The sequence below is a fragment of the Mixophyes fleayi genome, chromosome 1 (assembly GCF_038048845.1).
Source record: "Mixophyes fleayi isolate aMixFle1 chromosome 1, aMixFle1.hap1, whole genome shotgun sequence".
In the NCBI taxonomy this organism is placed as follows: Eukaryota; Metazoa; Chordata; class Amphibia; order Anura; family Limnodynastidae; genus Mixophyes; species Mixophyes fleayi.
The window spans coordinates 171,799,516-171,818,535 of record NC_134402.1 but is presented as its reverse complement, the minus strand read 5'-3'; the positions used below and the strand labels follow the sequence as shown (position 1 = coordinate 171,818,535).

Here is a 19,020-nt window from a genome sequence, read left to right as displayed (position 1 = left end):
ATCATAAAAGTTCAGGGTTTTTAAGATATTGTGGTGACCCACTCCTCTACGCAGTCCAGGTACAATTATTGGTGCGAATCATAAAAGTTCAGGGTTTTTAAGATATTGTGGTGACCCACTCCTCTACGCAGTCCAGGTACAATTATTGGTGCGAATCATAAAAGTTCAGGGTTTTTAAGATATTGTGGTGACCCACTCCTCTACGCAGTCCAGGTACAATTATTGGTGCGAATCATAAAAGTTCAGGGTTTTTAAGATATTGTGGTGACCCACTCCTCTACGCAGTCCAGGTACAATTATTGGTGCGAATCATAAAAGTTCAGGGTTTTTAAGATATTGTGGTGACCCACTCCTCTACGCAGTCCAGGTACAATTATTGGTGCGAATCATAAAAGTTCAGGGTTTTTAAGATATTGTGGTGACCCACTCCTCTACGCAGTCCAGGTACAATTATTGGTGCGAATCATAAAAGTTCAGGGTTTTTAAGATATTGTGGTGACCCACTCCTCTACGCAGTCCAGGTACAATTATTGGTGCGAATCATAAAAGTTCAGGGTTTTTAAGATATTGTGGTGACCCACTCCTCTACGCAGTCCAGGTACAATTATTGGTGCATATCATAAAAGTTCAGGGTTTTTAAGATATTGTGGTGACCCACTCCTCTACGCAGTCCAGGTACAATTATTGGTGCGAATCATAAAAGTTCAGGGTTTTTAAGATATTGTGGTGACCCACTCCTCTACGCAGTCCAGGTACATTTATTGGTGCGAATCATAAAAGTTCAGGGTTTTTAAGATATTGTGGTGACCCACTCCTCTACGCAGTCCAGGTACATTTATTGGTGCGATTCATAAAAGTTCAGGGTTTTTAATATATATTGTGGTGACCCACTCCTCTACGCAGTCCAGAAAGATACCTTGTTGCAACGTTTTGGACTAATAACTATATTGTGAGGTGTTCACAATACACTGTAAATTAGTGGAAATGCTTGTTATTGAATGTTATTGAGGTTAATAATAGCCTAGGAGTGAAAATAAGCCCAAAAACTTGATTTTTAAACTTTTTATGTTTTTTTCAAAAAAAATCCGAATCCAATACCTTAAATCCGAACCGAGACCTTTCGTCAAGTGTTTTGCGAGACAAATCCGAACCTCAAAAATAACGAAAATCCGGATCCAAAACACAAAACACGAGACCTCAAAAGTCGCCGGTGCACATCCCTAGTATATACCAAATAGCACAGGAGCATGTTAGCAGCAGCCAGGAACAAACGGATGAACTGCACAGAGCACAGCTAGAGGCAGGTACTTAAAGCAGTGCAACAGGTGCAGTTCTAATAAGGCATAATGCAAGGAGATTAACTCCTTCAGGCACGTAGAAGAGTTCAGAAACAGAACAGCAGCACCTCTGGTGGTATGAGGCACTGCTGCTAGGTACAAACAACAGACAGAGTTGTAACACAGAGAATTTAGGCGGAGTATTGGCTACTGGTTGTTATTAATGCATATATACATATAATACTAGTACATACATTGAGTACATATCATTCTGAACTAACTAGTATATTTAGCAGAGAAAAAAATTGTGCTTTTGTAGAATGCGTTATGCACAGAACTCAAAAACAATTAGATTTATTTATTTTAAAATTGTAATTTTTTTCTAGTGAAAGTAATCTTATGTGGAGTAATGACATCTGTATTAAGTGGGAAAAAAGGGTGTTTATGTGTGAGGGTTTTTCTGGGCAATTTCGACATTCATCGACTGCATGTAGAACATTGCAGCGGCTGCAAAATAAGTCATCTGCCATGTTACCAACTAAAACAATCCCATTAGATAAATTAAACAAAAAAACTGCAGTGTAGAGAGTGTAAGGTGCAAGAAATTAAAAAAATTTTTAAACACTATGCACACACTAAATTTGGAAAGTTAGACAGCATGCATTATGGGAGAGAAGAGGCAGTGGCAATCAGATGTCATTAGATGGAGAGAGGCATCAGTAGATATTTAGACAAGTAGATACCAAATTGTAAAGAGCTGTGTAATTTGCTGTTGCTATATAAATAAATGTTGATGATGATGGATAATGTGGCCTGCATTCATATTAAAAACTTCAAAGACTAGTACTAAGCACTTATTGATGGGCAGAGCATTCATTGGTAGCCAAGAGTGAAGCTTTCAAATACCTTGTTTTACTGAGATTATGGTATGGGCCGTAATGCTGCCCTTGTGAATCAAACAAAGGGACTGTGATATATATGCCAGTTACCATGCATCTACATACTTATCTTGATTCGTCCTATTGACTAAGCCCAATTGTAGTATCTGACCTAGCACGGTTGCCCTCGGGACGCCCTGATTTTGTGGATCTCCTTGGTCTGATGCCGGAAGGCCGATTGTGTTTGAAGCCCGAGGTGCCTCTGGGGGACAAGGCCTGTAGGTGTCCTGAAAATGCAGTGGTGATGGGACTGGAACCCTCACCTTGCACAACCCGGGGGTAAAGGGAACTGCCTGAGACTTGCGACGGAGGAGGTCCCGAAGACCTATGTCTATAAATATGAAATGTATATAACTATGGAATATATAAAAAATATATATATTTAACATTAGTGAAGTGTAAGAAATATGTAAAACAGACAGTTTATATAGGCCAATAGTTTACATTCCCACACAAGTAAGAGTGAATAACTGAATGGATGTGAATCACTGCAGCCATGTTCTGAAATTTAGTGGAACGCCCTCCCAGAAGAGTGGAAGCTGCTAAGGAGGGATCAACTCCATATTAATGCACATGCATGTAATGTATATAATTATAGCTTAGACTATATGGTGAGTTGCAACAGTAATAGTTTAGTCAGACTAGACATTCCTACAAAAAACAGGAATTAATAAGGATAATTTATGTTGCTGCATGTTCTAAACAAAAAGGAAATAAAGCAATAACTGAAACAGAAATTGAGTATGAAAGTAGTAAATAACTATAAAAGTAAGCATTTTTACAACAAATTGCTACTTCTAGGGCTGGATTTACTAATCTGCTCAATGCTCTCATGGCAGAAGAACATCATGAAGGTTTTTGTGGCTCTGCTCATCTGCCCCACTTTTAAAATATGTTAAACTGTAGCATTTGGTGTCCACTCTATTCCTGACTATTTTGATATGTTAACAAAGTTATTTATGGTGTCTGTGATAAAGCTTTGTAGTGCAGTGATTATTTTCAAATGCTATTTGCTCTTGAAGGTATACAAAGTTGTTATTACACTGCTTTTGTTTCATAATCAAATATTATGGGGTAAATTTATCAAGCTGCGGGTTTGAAAAATGGGAGATGTTGTCTATAGCAGCCAATCAGATTCTAGTTATCATTTATTTAGTACATTCTACAAATGATAGCTAGAATCTGATTGGTAGTTATAGGTAACATCTCTACTTTTTCAAATCTGCAGTTTGATAAATTTACCCCTATGTCTTATACAATATATCTGTTTTCAGTGCCAACTAGAATTTGATTTTTAAAAAATGTTTAATTGTCTGCTGATGTCTTTCTTTGTGTATTACAGAGTGTGGAGAGCACTGCCTATTTTGCATTGATCCCAATCAGTGTAGTCAATGTGAGGCACCATTCTATCTGATGGATGGACAGTGTGTCAGGGAGTGTGCAAAACAGCATCCTGTATCCCACTCTGATCGAAGATGCCTTGGTAAGTAAAACCTACATTATTTTCTATACTAGCATATTAGAAAGGAAAAAAAAACTGTACAGGCCTAACTGTCAGTCGGGCAGCTAGAGTTCTTACTAGTATAAATATGCCAAACAATGTATATACAATGTTGAGTTTGCTTCCGACCATCCCAAAGACCATCCTGGTATTTCATCCTGCCCAATTTCCAGTAAATTGCAGAAGGCTCTCAATATGCCTGCCTCTCAGATTTATACAGTGTGCAATCTTTGTTTATTAAATACTAACAAGATGCTATAAATAGACCATTCCATATTACAAATCAAAAAATGCTAATGGTACATTTGAGTGGGGTTGCCCCTTAAGTTTAAGTATGATGTTTTTTTCTTTTCTAATTGATCAGGTAAGATCAATCACCTGAGGAATCCCTGCCAAGTCAGGCTTACAGAAATCCTGGTCAGGGATCCAAAGTATTTTTTGCAGTCATATCAGCCCACCCTTCACTATGAATACACTACCCAATGGTCTCATAACAGATCACACTACAAAATCTATAGCAAAATCCTAGGGATTTTTATTTACCATTATTAGGGGTAGACAATACACAAAATTCTTGGCCCAAACATCTGCCTTCTAAAATCCCATACTCTGCTGCTCTATATAATATATACATCAAAATATAACGCATGTTCCCTCTTCAGTTTGGTAACATAACTGATATTTTGTTTTACATCTGAAAGTTTCAATTATTGGAACTAATGTTTAAACCTGTATACATAGCAGCTTAAGATTGATGAATTGTGTTCCTTCTATAGTCTGTGCTCCTGGATGTCTGGAATGCGACAGTTCCCAGCAATGCAGAATATGTGACGACAAGACATTTTTAAAGAATCACCATTGCGTTCCTCATTGTGGACATGGATTCTCAGGAAACAATAACAGCAGGAGATGTGAAGGTGAGAAACCGAATATTTACTTTATTTCACTTACTGTATGAGTGCAGTCAGGGCCACCATCATAAATCATAAGGCCCAGGATTGATGGTATAAGCCCCCTTGCACCCCCCCCCCCCCTACATTTAACACCCTCCCACTGTTTTTCATATATGCTCACACCAATCTCCCCTTGACACATATGCCCCGTTTCCTCCACCACCACTACCACCACACTTCCATATCTTCCCACCCTCACAGGTTCCTACCTCCTTTGGTGTTCTGTGCACGAGTGTCCCACAGACATATCTTCCCACCCTCACAGGTTCCTACTTGCTTTGGTGTTCTGTGCACGAGTGTCCCACAGACATATCTTCCCACCCTCACAGGTTCCTACTTGCTTTGGTGTTCTGTGCACGAGTGTCTCACAGACATATCTTCCCACCCTCACAGGTTCCTACCTCCTTTGGTGTTCTGTGCACGAGTGTCCCACAGACATATCTTCCCACCCTCACAGGTTCCTACTTGCTTTGGTGTTCTGTGCACGAGTGTCCCACAGACATATCTTCCCACCCTCACAGGTTCCTACTTGCTTTGGTGTTCTGTGCACGAGTGTCCCACAGACATATCTTCCCACCCTCACAGGTTCCTACTTCCTTTGGTGTTCTGTGCACGAGTGTCCCACAGACATATCTTCCCATCCTCACAGGTTCCCACTTCCTTTAGTGTTCTGTACACGAGTGTCCCACAGACATATCTTCCCACCTTCACAGGTTCCTACCTCCTTTGGTGTTCTGTGCACGAGTGTCCTAGAGAAAGATTTCTGTGCAGAGCGCTGGTGATTCCAACTGATGTTGTCACCAGTGCTATGCACAGACCATGCACATGGAGGGCCTGATTCATCAAGGCACGACTACTGAGCGCAATGTGCGTTCGTTTAAAAACGTATGTATATCAGCTCTGCGTACTGAGTTCAACAAGAAATGGATCTGAAGATACGTGCACTGATGATTTGGGGTGCAGGTCTGCTGTGCTCTACTACACAAGACACTGCAGGAAAGCTAATGCCTATATTGAATATACATTTGCAAATGAACGCACAGGGAAAAAAACTATTGAATTAATGTTACATGTTAATAAAGTAAGCATTAATGTTAAAAAAAAAAAAAATTTGATTTTTTTTTTTTTAAAATTCATTTATTAGGAAGATATTTATGTCTACTGAACGTAAAATACATTTTTACAGTTGCTTCTGATTGCAAACACATGTTATAGCATGCATACGTGACTGTCATCACTGCTGATCAGGACTTAGATTAACCCTGTGGGCTGGAGCAAGAGATACAGCAGGAAAACAAGTAACTTAGTAACTTTGAGATGTCCCAAGCTTGATTCAGACATGGCTGCATGTGCTTGAATTTGGCACACCCTTACTGTACATCGACTATCGGCCAACACCCCTTTCCTGGCCCCTTTCACGCCCAGAAATTGTAGGCTGTAGTAAGTGTCCTTTGCAAACGTAGATGCAGTGAACATTTGGTGCATTTAGTTGGGCAACTGACCTAATCTTCTAATATATTAACTAAAGCTGTGGACTTTTAAATGACTCAACGGTAATTTCCTCATTTTTCCAGCTTCAACTTTCAACTCTGCTCCTAAATGTATGTAGTTCTGTTAAAGAAAGGTGTTAATTGCCCTGTAATACTAATGAGCTTAACTCCTCAGTAAGGTTTTGATGCAAAGTTCTATTCTTGGCATTTCTTGCAGTTTATACGTATCAGTACACTTCAAACAATATGCTCCTTAAAAATGAATGTCTGAATCATATATTAAAAGATTCCCACTAATGATATTTGCATTGGAAACATGAAAGCACTTTGAATATACTATATTTGGGATGTAAATGTGAGCATTGACTTTGATCATTGACCCCTCTTTGGGATTATTACAGAGGATTCAACCACCTCTTCCTTGAAGGAATATATATATATATATATATATATATATATATATCACAATAAAAGATATACAATGGCGCTTAAGGCATATATCAGTACACAAATTAATTGCAACATAAAGTCTATGTTCTTCTTAGAAGTACACTCCCCATGTACAGGTGGCTGCCAATCCTCCTTTCGCCAGGCGGTGTTGCATGGAAAAATCTGTAGAAAAAAGAGATGGAGGAGGAGGCGCACAATAGTGTAGTACAATAATGCAAATGGAGTCATACACGAATCCACAGTGGGACTTGAGCACCAATGATGAGGAAACCAGAGACCAAAAAATATGTATATATCACCCAGGTGTAAGTGATAGGGGTGTATACGTATCAAACATGGAAATTCCACGACATATGACCAGTGTATTGTCAATAACAAATCCCTTAGCCTGAATTAGGGATCACCAAATCCACATATATATAGATGTATGCGTACCAGAAATAAAAACTTTTCCGCTTATCTGGAATGATGTTCCATAGACAGCACGATCAGGTCACATTCTCTTTAGGCAAAGAGGTCCAGTTTATTTTCTCAACCCGGTGTTGAGAGATGATATTTTCCAGAAATTCAGAGAGTTGCTTATAACAGAGATGTCCTGGCATAAGGTATAGGTACAACAGTAGTGTGCTAAAAAGGCTGCAGCTCTATCTCTTGGTTGTCAATTATTCAGGATAAAATCAGCACGAAATTTGTTAAATAATTATTATGCCCATGCAGAACAAAGCTTAGCTTCTTTTTCAAGTTTTGTTTTCCAAGTGTGTGGTTAAATCAGTAGACATTCACTCTGAAGCACAAATCCCATTTAAAACACAATCCCTCTTGTTAGCAGAGATTTCTTGAAAACAGCAAGTTATCAGACTGGTTATACTGGAGCTCCGCCCATAGCGGAGCTCCAGTATAACCAGTCTGATAACTTGCTGTTTTCAAGAAATCTCTGCTAACAAGAGGGATTGTGTTTTAAATGGGATTTGTGCTTCAGAGTGAATGTCTACTGATTTAACCACACACTTGGAAAACAAAACTTGAAAAAGAAGCTAAGCTTTGTTCTGCATGGGCATAATAATTATTTAACAAATTTCGTGCTGATTTTATCCTGAATAATTGACAACCAAGAGATAGAGCTGCAGCCTTTTTAGCACACTACTGTTGTACCTATACCTTATGCCAGGACATCTCTGTTATAAGCAACTCTCTGAATTTCTGGAAAATATCATCTCTCAACACCGGGTTGAGAAAATAAACTGGACCTCTTTGCCTAAAGAGAATGTGACCTGATCGTGCTGTCTATGGAACATCATTCCAGATAAGCGGAAAAGTTTTTATTTCTGGTACGCATACATCTATATATATGTGGATTTGGTGATCCCTAATTCAGGCTAAGGGATTTGTTATTGACAATACACTGGTCATATGTCGTGGAATTTCCATGTTTGATACGTATACACCCCTATCACTTACACCTGGGTGATATATACATATTTTTTGGTCTCTGGTTTCCTCATCATTGGTGCTCAAGTCCCACTGTGGATTCGTGTATGACTCCATTTGCATTATTGTACTACACTATTGTGCGCCTCCTCCTCCATCTCTTTTTTCTACATATATATATATATATATATATATATATATATATATATATATATATATATATATACACACACATAAACACACACAAAACTTAAATTATGGGCATCTATGGTTTGATTTCATGGCATGTGTGGAGTGCATGGGGTTGTTGCTGACATTTGGTGTAACTTTCATTACAATAGCCAAATTAAATATATATTTACTGAGAAAAATGTGTGTGTGTCAAAGTACAGCAAAAGGAAAACAATTGTTGAAAACAAGTGCTATTAAATTAATTAACTCATTAGAGTATATTTCTAAGTCCTCAGAACATATTTTTAGAAGATGTTAATCCACAGTGGATGAAGTAGCAATCAAAATTCTTTCCTTTTTGGAGAATTTTGGAGGTGAATAGATTTTAGTTACCAAAGGATCCACAAGTGAGTCCCAAGCCCTTACACATAGTCTACAATTAGAGGTCACTGAGAGGAATTTCAGTTATGGCCAGAAATAGGGGTATATTTAGCGCAGGGAGAAAAGCCCTAAATATGTCAGAAACTGGAATTTTCGCTGATTTAGGACTTTTCTCTATTTAATGAAATCCCAGTGGCCGGTGAAGACAGTCGCCAGTATCGCTGGCAGTAGCCTTTGAAGGGGGCCTCCCTTTGCATGGGGAAGCCATCTAACTAGTACAAGATAGTGGACAATAGATTTTCTATCGCTATGATAAGCAGCGATAAAAAAAATCTTCCATATTGCCTAATTTTGATAAATAGACCCTGAAATTAGTTTGATGTACTCTTGATTTAATACTGTGCCTATTTGGAGTTTTAAAGTGCTGCGGAGTATGCTGGTGCCATAAAAATAAATGTTAATAATAAATAATAATAATACTCCTGTGCAGTAAAAGCTATTCTTTGTGAACAATGGTTAATGCAAGTACACACCAGCGCACTCTTTCTATTATTATTGCGAAGGAGTTAATTCACTATAAGAAAAAATGACATTTGAAATAGGCCACCACTTCCATTTTTGTCTGTAATCCCACTACATCAAATATTCAGCTGTAAGAGGATCTGTGCCAGAAATTATACAAAGGTATGAATGACGTGGGAAAGATGAGAGAGCTAAGGATCATGTTACAGGGGCAATTTCAGTTCTTCATTTTAGAACAGCAAGTAATGAATATTGCAACAATTAGCATTACATCATTTATGATAAAATAGTAATCTTTAGATGGACAAACATGTTTAAAGTTAATGCAAAAATATATAGAAATCAAATGAATATTGAGGTAATTTAATTACATTGTTAAAATTATGCCTATGTAGTAGAAATTTATAATACAACATAAATTATATATATATATGTTTTATATAGGTGCCTGACTATCATGAGCAAGGTTAAAACTGTAATATGAAACCCAGATTTCTCTTAAGGATTTCCACTGGCATTCTTATATTAACCAGCTCTAAACTTAGCAGTAAGGTATAGTTTTCATGACAGGAAAATAACAAGATTTGTGTTGCATTTTGTAGGACGATCTCATCAAGGTCAATGACTGGAAAGCAATAGTGACCAGGGCCAGATTTGTGAAATGATTTGCTATGTTCATGTTTGTTTCTATTTTCTTTATACTTTCTAAATAGTTATTAATATAGAAGCATTTAACTGTGGGTTGAATAAAGGCTGCATGTTTTTCATTTATTTATTTGTGGATACATATGGAATGCAACCACGAAAATCTATGTTGCCATAGGCGGCACAAAAAAGTGGCCTAGGGAGGAGGCAAACCATATAAATCTGTGTTTGGTAGTGACTAGAATGAAATGTCTTTTAAAACTTTAAGGGCTAGATTTACTAAGCTGCGGGTTTGAAAACGTGGGGATGTTGCCTATAGCAACCAATCAGAATCTAGCTGTCATTTTGTAGAAGGTACTAAATAAATGAAAGCTAGAATCTGATTGGTTGCTATAGACAACATCCCCACTTTTTCAAACCCGCAGCTTAGTAAATCTAGCCCTAAATGTCTTTGTCAATTCAACAATGAGCATATTCATTATTTAGCTGTAGCTCAGCAAGGATCTAAACGGGCTATAAGGTATTTACTGACATTGGAAAATTGTAGTGCATGTTCTCTATTATTTTATGTTAAATCATTTATGACATCAGCCTTTTTAACAGCACTTGACAGGTAACCTGTTATTATATATTTATACTAATGATAGATTAATGGCATATGGGTAGAAGGAAGCAAGTTTACATAGCTGACTATAAATGGAACATTAGTCTTGCTTATATTGTGCATATATCAAATTATACAGAATGGGAAAGGAAGTTTATATAGGTTATTTACAGTAACTGCTTACTAACACTAGCATTGCTGTTTCTTTGTTTCAGCTAACGTACATCCACCAGTGCTCATTGTGGAAGGCTCCTTCACAGTGGGTATCGGGGCAGTGAGGCCGTTGGATCTCACCTTTATGAATGTGCATGATTCAGATACTGAAGACGGTAGTCTTACCTTTCTTGTGGTGAGCACTCCTGCCAATGGCCGACTTGTGAAAATATCAGATGGCAAGGAGATTCATCTCAATAAGGACATGCACTTCAGTTGGAAAGATATGATTGAGCAAAGAGTGCGTTTTAAACACAGCAAAGAGAAATCAAGGTAAATGGATAATGTAAGAATGAGATGGTATTAAAGTCCTTTGTTTTATATTAAGTGATATACTTAATGCTATGATAATCTTATAAAGGCTTGAAAGTTCTGATTATCATTTTCTGGGAGGTAGTTTGAGTAAGAAAAATTGTGGGGCAGGGTTGAATACAAAGTGCTGGGAGACAATTATCAATAAAGAATCTAAAATGCTCAAAAATATATTACACATATAAATATAAAAGTGGACTGAAATGTGTTATTTATTAGTACAAGTCTTACTTACTAATATAAATGATACTAAAATGAGAAAATGATTGTCTTTGCATGTTGTTTTATTACAACTGGTTACCATACGTACCTACTCTCTGAAATTTGTTTCCGGGGGAGGGGCGTGACTAGGGGGTGGGGCGGCCAAACACGTCATTTTGGACCCGCCCCCGCGACGGAAATGACATTTTCACGGGTGGCCAAAATGGCGCGATTCACCGAGAAACGCATCAAATGATGCGATTCTCGGTGAATCGCGCCATTTTAACAATTCCAACTCTCGCGGGAGCCCGGAAGACTGACCCGAATTTCGGGAGTCTCCCGGACTTTCCAGGAGAGTTGGCAAGTATGCTGGTTACCAGCCTCATTTTCCAGACCAATTGCTTCTCCTGACTGAGGATTTTTGTGTCTAAACTGAACACATATCCACTTACACCAGTGGTTCCCAAACTGTGTGCCGTGGCTCCCTGGGGTGCCTCTTTGATCTCACAGGGGTGCCACGAACAGGGCTGGTGGTAAGTAAGGCGGGGGACTACTTGGTAATTATTTTGGCTTAGGGGTGCCTTGAAAAAATTATGGAGACCCTAAGGGTGCCTCCAACTGAGAAAGCTTGGGATCCACTGACTTACACACTGGCATATGTGAGGTACTCTTAGCTGCCACCAACCACTTACCACTCCCCCCTCTGCTTTCACAGTATGAGAAAAATTATTATTTGCACAGTATTATAACAATTTTTGAACTTTCCAGTGGGGTAGTCCATCAGCATTAAAAAAAAGTGACAATATATAGCAACTTAAAAATGCCAAACATGAGCTCATAGAAATTAAAAATTGTAAGTCCTGTTGTGGGGGTTACAATCATATTTGGCAGAGTGCCTGTCCCAAGTCCTGGATTCATTGCATCTCTATTGCATATAAACAACTCTATAAACAATGTCAGCAAGATTGCATGTTTATATACATACAGCCATTTATCAGGCAGTGTATTACTTACTAGTTAAGTGAAAAACTAAAATAACTGTGACTCACATTTTAAAGTTAATTGATCCTAATTGTTTACAGGGCAGTAGCTTCCCATAGACACTTGTTCAGTTTCATTTATTAGCCTTTTTATTTAATAAAGAGGTTTTCAATGGTACCCTGGTGAGTATTCTTTTGTTTGGCAGTATCTGTGGTGCACATGACTGATCATGTTGTAGCGTTTGCTGTCAAATCTACATTTATTTAATTGCTTTTCACTTTTATCATAATATTACTTTAAAGTCAACAAAGGAATTAAGTAAGCCTGCACAATGTCCCAGTTTTATGAAGCGTGTAAAATGGCTTTGTTGGAATGCCTATTTCAGATACAATTGTTATATTTCTAAATCAGCTAATATACATTGTGTTTTATAGGCTTGTCTGATCGTTTCATACGACTTACAGTAAAACAGTCCCCTGCTGACCATAGCAGAATGTCTAAATAAGAAAATCTGTGCTGTTTGGTTCAATGGAGAACAACTGAAATGAAAAACAATACTAAAATAATTTAAGGATAAATTATTACAGTAGATATTCTACTCTGATTTTCATTAGCACAGTCAATTGCACAGCGTGATATTTTTGTTTTCAATGTGTATGATATCAGAGGAATAGACCAATAAGAAGGAGGTGTTGGTGCCACATTTGGCAGATTTGAAATGATCACAATATGCCTTTATTCTTATGGAAGGAGGTCACAGCCAAGGATAAAGAAATAACCATCTGGTTCTCACATAATATAAAGTTCAGTGCTCGTTTTAGACCCTGTAAAAAAAATTGCCTCTTAAAGAGATGTTCTATTGAAATCACAGATACTTTCAGTAACAAAACCTACTGGATGTTTTAAAGTGAACCTAAATATTGAACATATTCATATTAATCTACACTACAGGGCAGATTCAATTTGGCGCAAGGTGATTTTTCCGAAACAGTCCGCGGAGACACATCACGTCTGAGTTTTTCAGGAAGTTTGCGCTCATTTAACCTCACGTTCCATAGAGGTGCGCAGAAAAGTGAGCTTAAATTTCTTACTTTAATAGCCGGCAATATGCAGGCAATGTTCAGCAGCACCTCGCTCCTAATTGAATCTGCCCCCTACTTGTGAGTATGTGGTGAGGTTCACTGTGTTTTGTTTACCCTAAATGAGAAGAAAGCAACAGATTAAGCAAGCAATCTACAATCATGTATGACCTGTCGGCTGTCATCATCATCCTCCCTGTAGTACGGTAATACCATGCAATGCTTTTTGTTTTGCATGGGACTACGAAATATATATGTTTCCATAGGGCAGCACGGTGGCATAGTGGTTAGCACTTCTGCCTTACAGCACTGGAGTCATGAGTTCAATTCCCGACTATGGCCTTATCTGTGAGGAGTTTGTATGTTCTCCCTGTGTTTGCGTGGGTTTTCTCTGGGTGCTCCGTTTTCCTCCCACAATCCAAAAACATACTGGTAGGTTAATTGGCTGCTAACAAAATTGACCCTAGTCTTTGTATGTGCATCTGTTTCTGTGTATCTTAGGGAATTTAGACTGTAAGCCCCAATGGGGCAGGGACTGATGTGAGTGAGTTCCTCTGTACAGCGCTGCGGAATTAGTGGCGCTATATAAATAAATGGTGATGATGATGATAGGGAGTGCTGTTAACTTTTTATAAGACTATGTACCTGGAGATTATCTGACATTCTAAAATATGCATTTTATTTTCTATTTTCTTATAGGAAGGGCTCCTTTTCACTAAAAGTAAGCGATGGTCAGCTCTTCTCACAGCCAAAAACAATCAACTTACAGGCAGTGTCAACAAAGGTAATGCTGAATGGGAATATAGTACAATAGGAATAACACAATACACTGCTGTCTGGTAGTTTTGTTATCATACCTTATGTAGTATAAAAGGTGCCACAAACCATCTAGTTATAGTTTGAGTTGGGTTTTTTTCTGTGGATTTGTTTAATAAGTCACGTTTAGTCGAGGTATATTATAGATGTTTTCAATTATTTTATAAACGTTTTGAAATAAGTTTGTATTATTGCAAAGAGAATTAAAGCCTAAGGACTGAGGTCTTTAAAAAAAATAAAAAAAAAAGGCCATAAGAAAATGTTATTGCATAAAGTAAGTACATAGCCAATGAATTTCAATGGGTAAATGTTCTGCATGTTAAACCGGAAAACTTTCCCTAAACAGTTTTTTGAACAGTTATAGAGTTGTACAGTATTGTTGTTGCTTTTTTTTGTTTGTTCATTACAGTAGTTTGTGTTTTACAAAAAATACAAAATATCATGCATATCAAAATAAGTTAGCACATTATTCACTGTAAAGATGATTTTTTTTTCATGGAAAGCCTGCCATGGTTAGACATTTTACATACTAGAATAAACTGCTTAACACTATGGTAAATTACAAATAGTTTTCTTACTTTTTATATTTTTCCAGCACTTTACACCAGTTTTTCATGTTGCCATGAAAATAGAAAATTAAGGTTGTACTGTAATATACCTGAAATAACAGAAGTGTTTATTAATCTGGCAAACATGTTACATGTCGTAGGCCTTCGTAGAATGCAGATATCATTAAATATTTGGCTTGTGCTTCTCAGTCTTGCCCTACTCTGCTGTAGAACGACATGTTTTGCATTTCCTAGTTAACAGAAATTATCTGTTCACATTGGTAAATTCACACACAGGGGATTGGTCAAAGTTGTCAAAGGAAAACTAATTGTAAAGCTATGCATTGCCAATTATATGAATAAAAGTTGGGGTTTTGGCTTTTGCTGTTTGTTTTCTAGGGGGAAGTAATTCCTCCATCACACATTTTTTGTTCTAGAGTGGCCATTTATTATATATGGAAACCTAATTTTATGGCTTTATTTGTCCTTATATTAAATTGCAGTGGATTCAGTGTAATGGAACATATTATGATGTCACCTAAACCAGATTTATATAGCTGGGTAATTTCTACAGATAAATATTTTTTTTTATAAATCTTGTACATTGGGATTATTTTAGTATATAGCCTATACCAGCCAATCAGATATTTGCTTATTACATAGATGTAGTTTGAGCAAGGCTGATTTATTTATTTTTTTATTGCAGTTCTCTTTATTTATAGTAAATAACCCTTGTCTTTAAATAAATGTTTTGCAGCACTTTTTTTGTTTACATTTTTATGATTTGATTATTTTGCTTGCAGACCCGGTTCTAATTGTGCTTTACTAATTAGATGCTGTTTCTTTTGCATGTGCTCCTTTTTTAAGCCATTTATTTTGTTTATTGTTTTTTTTTTGTGTCAGGCACCATACATCCTTAACAATAAGGAGTTAGTGGTTGGAAGAGGAGAAGCAGGAGCTATCACCAGTTCTGTTCTGGAAGTAAGAGATGATGATAATCCCCAAGACGTTATAGTAATTGTCCTAGAGGGCCCAAAACATGGACAGCTGGTTATTCCCCCTGGGAACACTCACATCCACAAGTTCCGGCTTGATGACATTACAAATGGAGTGCTCCACTATATCCATGACGGTTCCGAAAGTCAGTCAGATGTAATTCTTTTCCAGTCAAATGATGGATACTACTTCCAAAACATTCTGTTCCAAGTCAGAGTTGCTGAAAAGGTATTTATTATGAATAATTATAGGTTTATTATTGAATGTGTTTTTAAAACGTACAGTTCAAGGTGTAACAGTGTAAACTAGACAATCTTCTGCACACCTCCCAACATTGGCACCATGGAGAACATGGCGAAAAGTGTGTGGTGGTCGCAATGTGTTGCAGGTATGGCCATGTCACGTTGAAGGGCTAGGCTGCCCCAGTCCTCCTTCTTTCACCCAAAAAACACCTCCCATTGCTGCATGCACCAGTAGCAGGTGCACGTGGCTCCTACTAGCGTCAGTGAGCTGATCTTACCTCCCAACATTCCCAGCAGTCTGCACAAACATCCTACGTGTCGAGACAGTGTACAGTCCCCTCACATCGGGACTCTCCCACAATTGGGAGGTACGGTACTGCAGTGAGCCTTTAAAGTGGCAGATGTATAGATAGGACACTATCCTTTAGATAAATGGCGTTATGGAGCTTCAGGTGGATCTTCCTCACTTTGGGAGACGCTGAATCATGCTGTTTGTCTAATTCTAAAGTGTCTTATTTGCATCTGTTTAAAGTGGTTGGATCACCATCATTTTGTATACATTGAAAAACTTTAACAGCTGTATAATAAGTTTATAGTCTCACATACAGTGTAGTCTGTTACCAACGGTGGCATAATATTTGTAGTTTTACCACTTTAGTACCAGCTTTCCAGGATATGTGTTTACTTTAGAGTCCGCAAACTAAACACAGATAAGCAGACAAACTGACCAGAAATTTGCACAGTGTTCCCATCATTTCCACACCTATAATTTTATTGGTTTAGAGCAGTGTTTCCCAAACCCAGTCCTCAGGGACCCCTAACAGTACATGTTTTCCATATCTCCTTCATGGAGCACAGGTGTATTCATTACTGAATGACACATTTTGAAAGATTCACAGGTGGTATAATTATTACACTTGTGATCTGGAAACCTGCACTGTTAGGAGTCTCTGAGGACTGGGTTTGGGAAACACTGGTTTAGATGTATACTAGTTTAACTGTTACCGTGCTTATTTCTCTTAAGCATTAGAGTTCAATGATATTCCAGTGCCTCACAGTTCATCAGTGTGCATGGATAATAAAAGCAATTTAGGAAAGTGTGAGTGTCATTTGCTCCTATGAGCAGTGCACATACAACTTTCATGTCAAAATGCAAGGGTGCAACATTTTGATGAAAGGAACTGAATAGATCGGAACATTACTTGGTGAAAGCATGTTACATGCAATAATGAGCCTAAATATGCATCCATATGCCAAACAAAATAAATGTATGGTTGTATTCTGACATACTAATGTGACGGACAGTGAACGCAAAGCTATAGAAATTTCTATAGCAATTTTCACTGCGAGCCAACACCTTTTCACATATAGGGGCTGATGCAACATCATATTTTCCGTGAAATCGCTCTGTGCATGGCCAGAAAATGGCCACACCTAGGCCAAGTATGGTAAGGGTGTAGTTTGGCAGTTGTGAACAGATGCAGTCCAGGGCGCAAACGCGTATATACACCTTTTTGCTTAGGCCGTATTATTTGCGGGTGCTCAAGGTGCAAATAGTTATTGATGATGACAGTTGCCAGCTATGTTTGTGATTGACTGCTTGTGATTGGTTGCTTGTAAATGATCCACAGATGACAGGTGGTTTTTTGTTTTTTTTTCACGTGCATATATCTTGTGCACAAGTCTTGTTTCTCCAGTATTGGAGGGGTTTTTGTCCTTTTTGTGATGTCTAATAAAAAATACGTATTTTGCAACCAAAATGAATAGTTATAAACATGGCGTATGTGTATGTGACACATGTCTGTTGTAACCATATGCTACTGGTACCTTGTAATAGTTGCAGCTTTGCATATGCCCTCAATTGATGCTTTTTTAGGGAACTCAGTTGGCGCCTGTGATTTCTTTACACAGTAGCAGGCACCTCTGAATCACCCCTTTTGCTTTTTTTGCTTTTTAGATCATAACCCTAACGAGCAGGGTTCTTTTTTTCTCTTTTGTACCGATTTTTTTTTTTAAGTTTGTGATGCTTAGAAATTGTACAGCACTACAAATTATTGGCACTTTAGAAATACTGGACAATATTAATAATAATAATAATAATAATAAGTCTTGAATTTAAACTGTGAACATCATCTGTAGAATTCAAAGCTTGACATTGTCAATATTCAAAACGGAAAACAGTGCAAGGAGCTGTTATTAACTCTCATATATTTATTACAAACAGCATTGGCTGTGTTAGCAAAGATTGCAGATTTTTTATAATTAGCTTTTTGATGAATTTCCCCTTTTTTTTTCTCCTGCATAGAAGACTTGAAGCAGCAAGTTGAACATGGGTGATATTTGAACAAGTGGTGAACTGATTATTGGTTCTGTCTATTAACACTTGTGTCCCTCTGCCTACAGATAAATGGAGGACTCCAACTTGTATTAAACTCAGCTGTGTGGGTTCCGGAAGGAGGAATGCTTCAGATATCAAATAGACTTCTGCAAACCAGGGCCTTTGGGGTAGCTGACTCTGAGATCCTGTACACAATCACAAGTGAACAGCCACAATTTGGTAATTATTAAAATTTCTATTTTCTTGTGAAAAATGAAATTGTTCATTGATGCATATTACCTTTTGGCTTGTACCTCTTTTGGAGCCACATCCTGTTTTCCACCTTTTCTCCACTTTTCCTCCTTTTTTGATCAGATGCATAGTGCTGTGTTAAAACAATCTTTCATTGAAGTCCAAATATGTCTCCTAAATAGCACATATATTTTCTGCTCTTAATATACAGTTATTTAGAATACAAATATGAGAATGGGGGTAGATGCATTGTTATACCGCTTTCATACTGCCGCCCCGGCAATATCCCGGGTTTTTCAAGCCGGGTTTTTGCCGGGGCTCGGAGCGTCCCAGCTCAGAAACACCATTTATACTGCACCTCGGACCCGGGAATTTCCCGGGTTGACCCCATTCATACTGCACAAGTCTGTGCCCTGGCAATTTGTGGGAGTCATCACCAGAGCAGTGTTCATTGGCTGAAAAATGGTGATGTCATTGAAAGGTAGACAATTGGATTAATAGAATAGACAATAGAATTGGCAGACAGCCAATCAGCTTGTTTTCTGTGCAACCCGGGTTGAAAAATTATTTTGAGGACCATCCAGCTACCTTTAACATTGTCTAATGTTACATGACCATTGGTCCTTCCTAGGCCCTTACCACAATTTATCATTCCAATATACAATATGCCAAAACCAAGCACTGTGAGACAGCAACCTTTTCA

General features: G+C 37.9%; 1 protein-coding gene across 1 annotated transcript in view; it reads left to right on the top strand.

Annotated features, from left to right (window-relative positions):
- FRAS1 (Fraser extracellular matrix complex subunit 1) overlaps positions 1–19,020 on the top strand; it is a 410,417-nt gene that overhangs the window by 279,166 nt on the left and 112,231 nt on the right. Inside the window, exons 25-30 of the mRNA XM_075203987.1 lie at positions 3,558–3,698; positions 4,493–4,633; positions 10,576–10,846; positions 13,846–13,930; positions 15,414–15,734; positions 18,152–18,305. Of these exons, the coding sequence (XP_075060088.1) occupies positions 3,558–3,698; positions 4,493–4,633; positions 10,576–10,846; positions 13,846–13,930; positions 15,414–15,734; positions 18,152–18,305 (1,113 nt within the window). The remainder of the gene's footprint in view (positions 1–3,557; positions 3,699–4,492; positions 4,634–10,575; positions 10,847–13,845; positions 13,931–15,413; positions 15,735–18,151; positions 18,306–19,020) is intronic.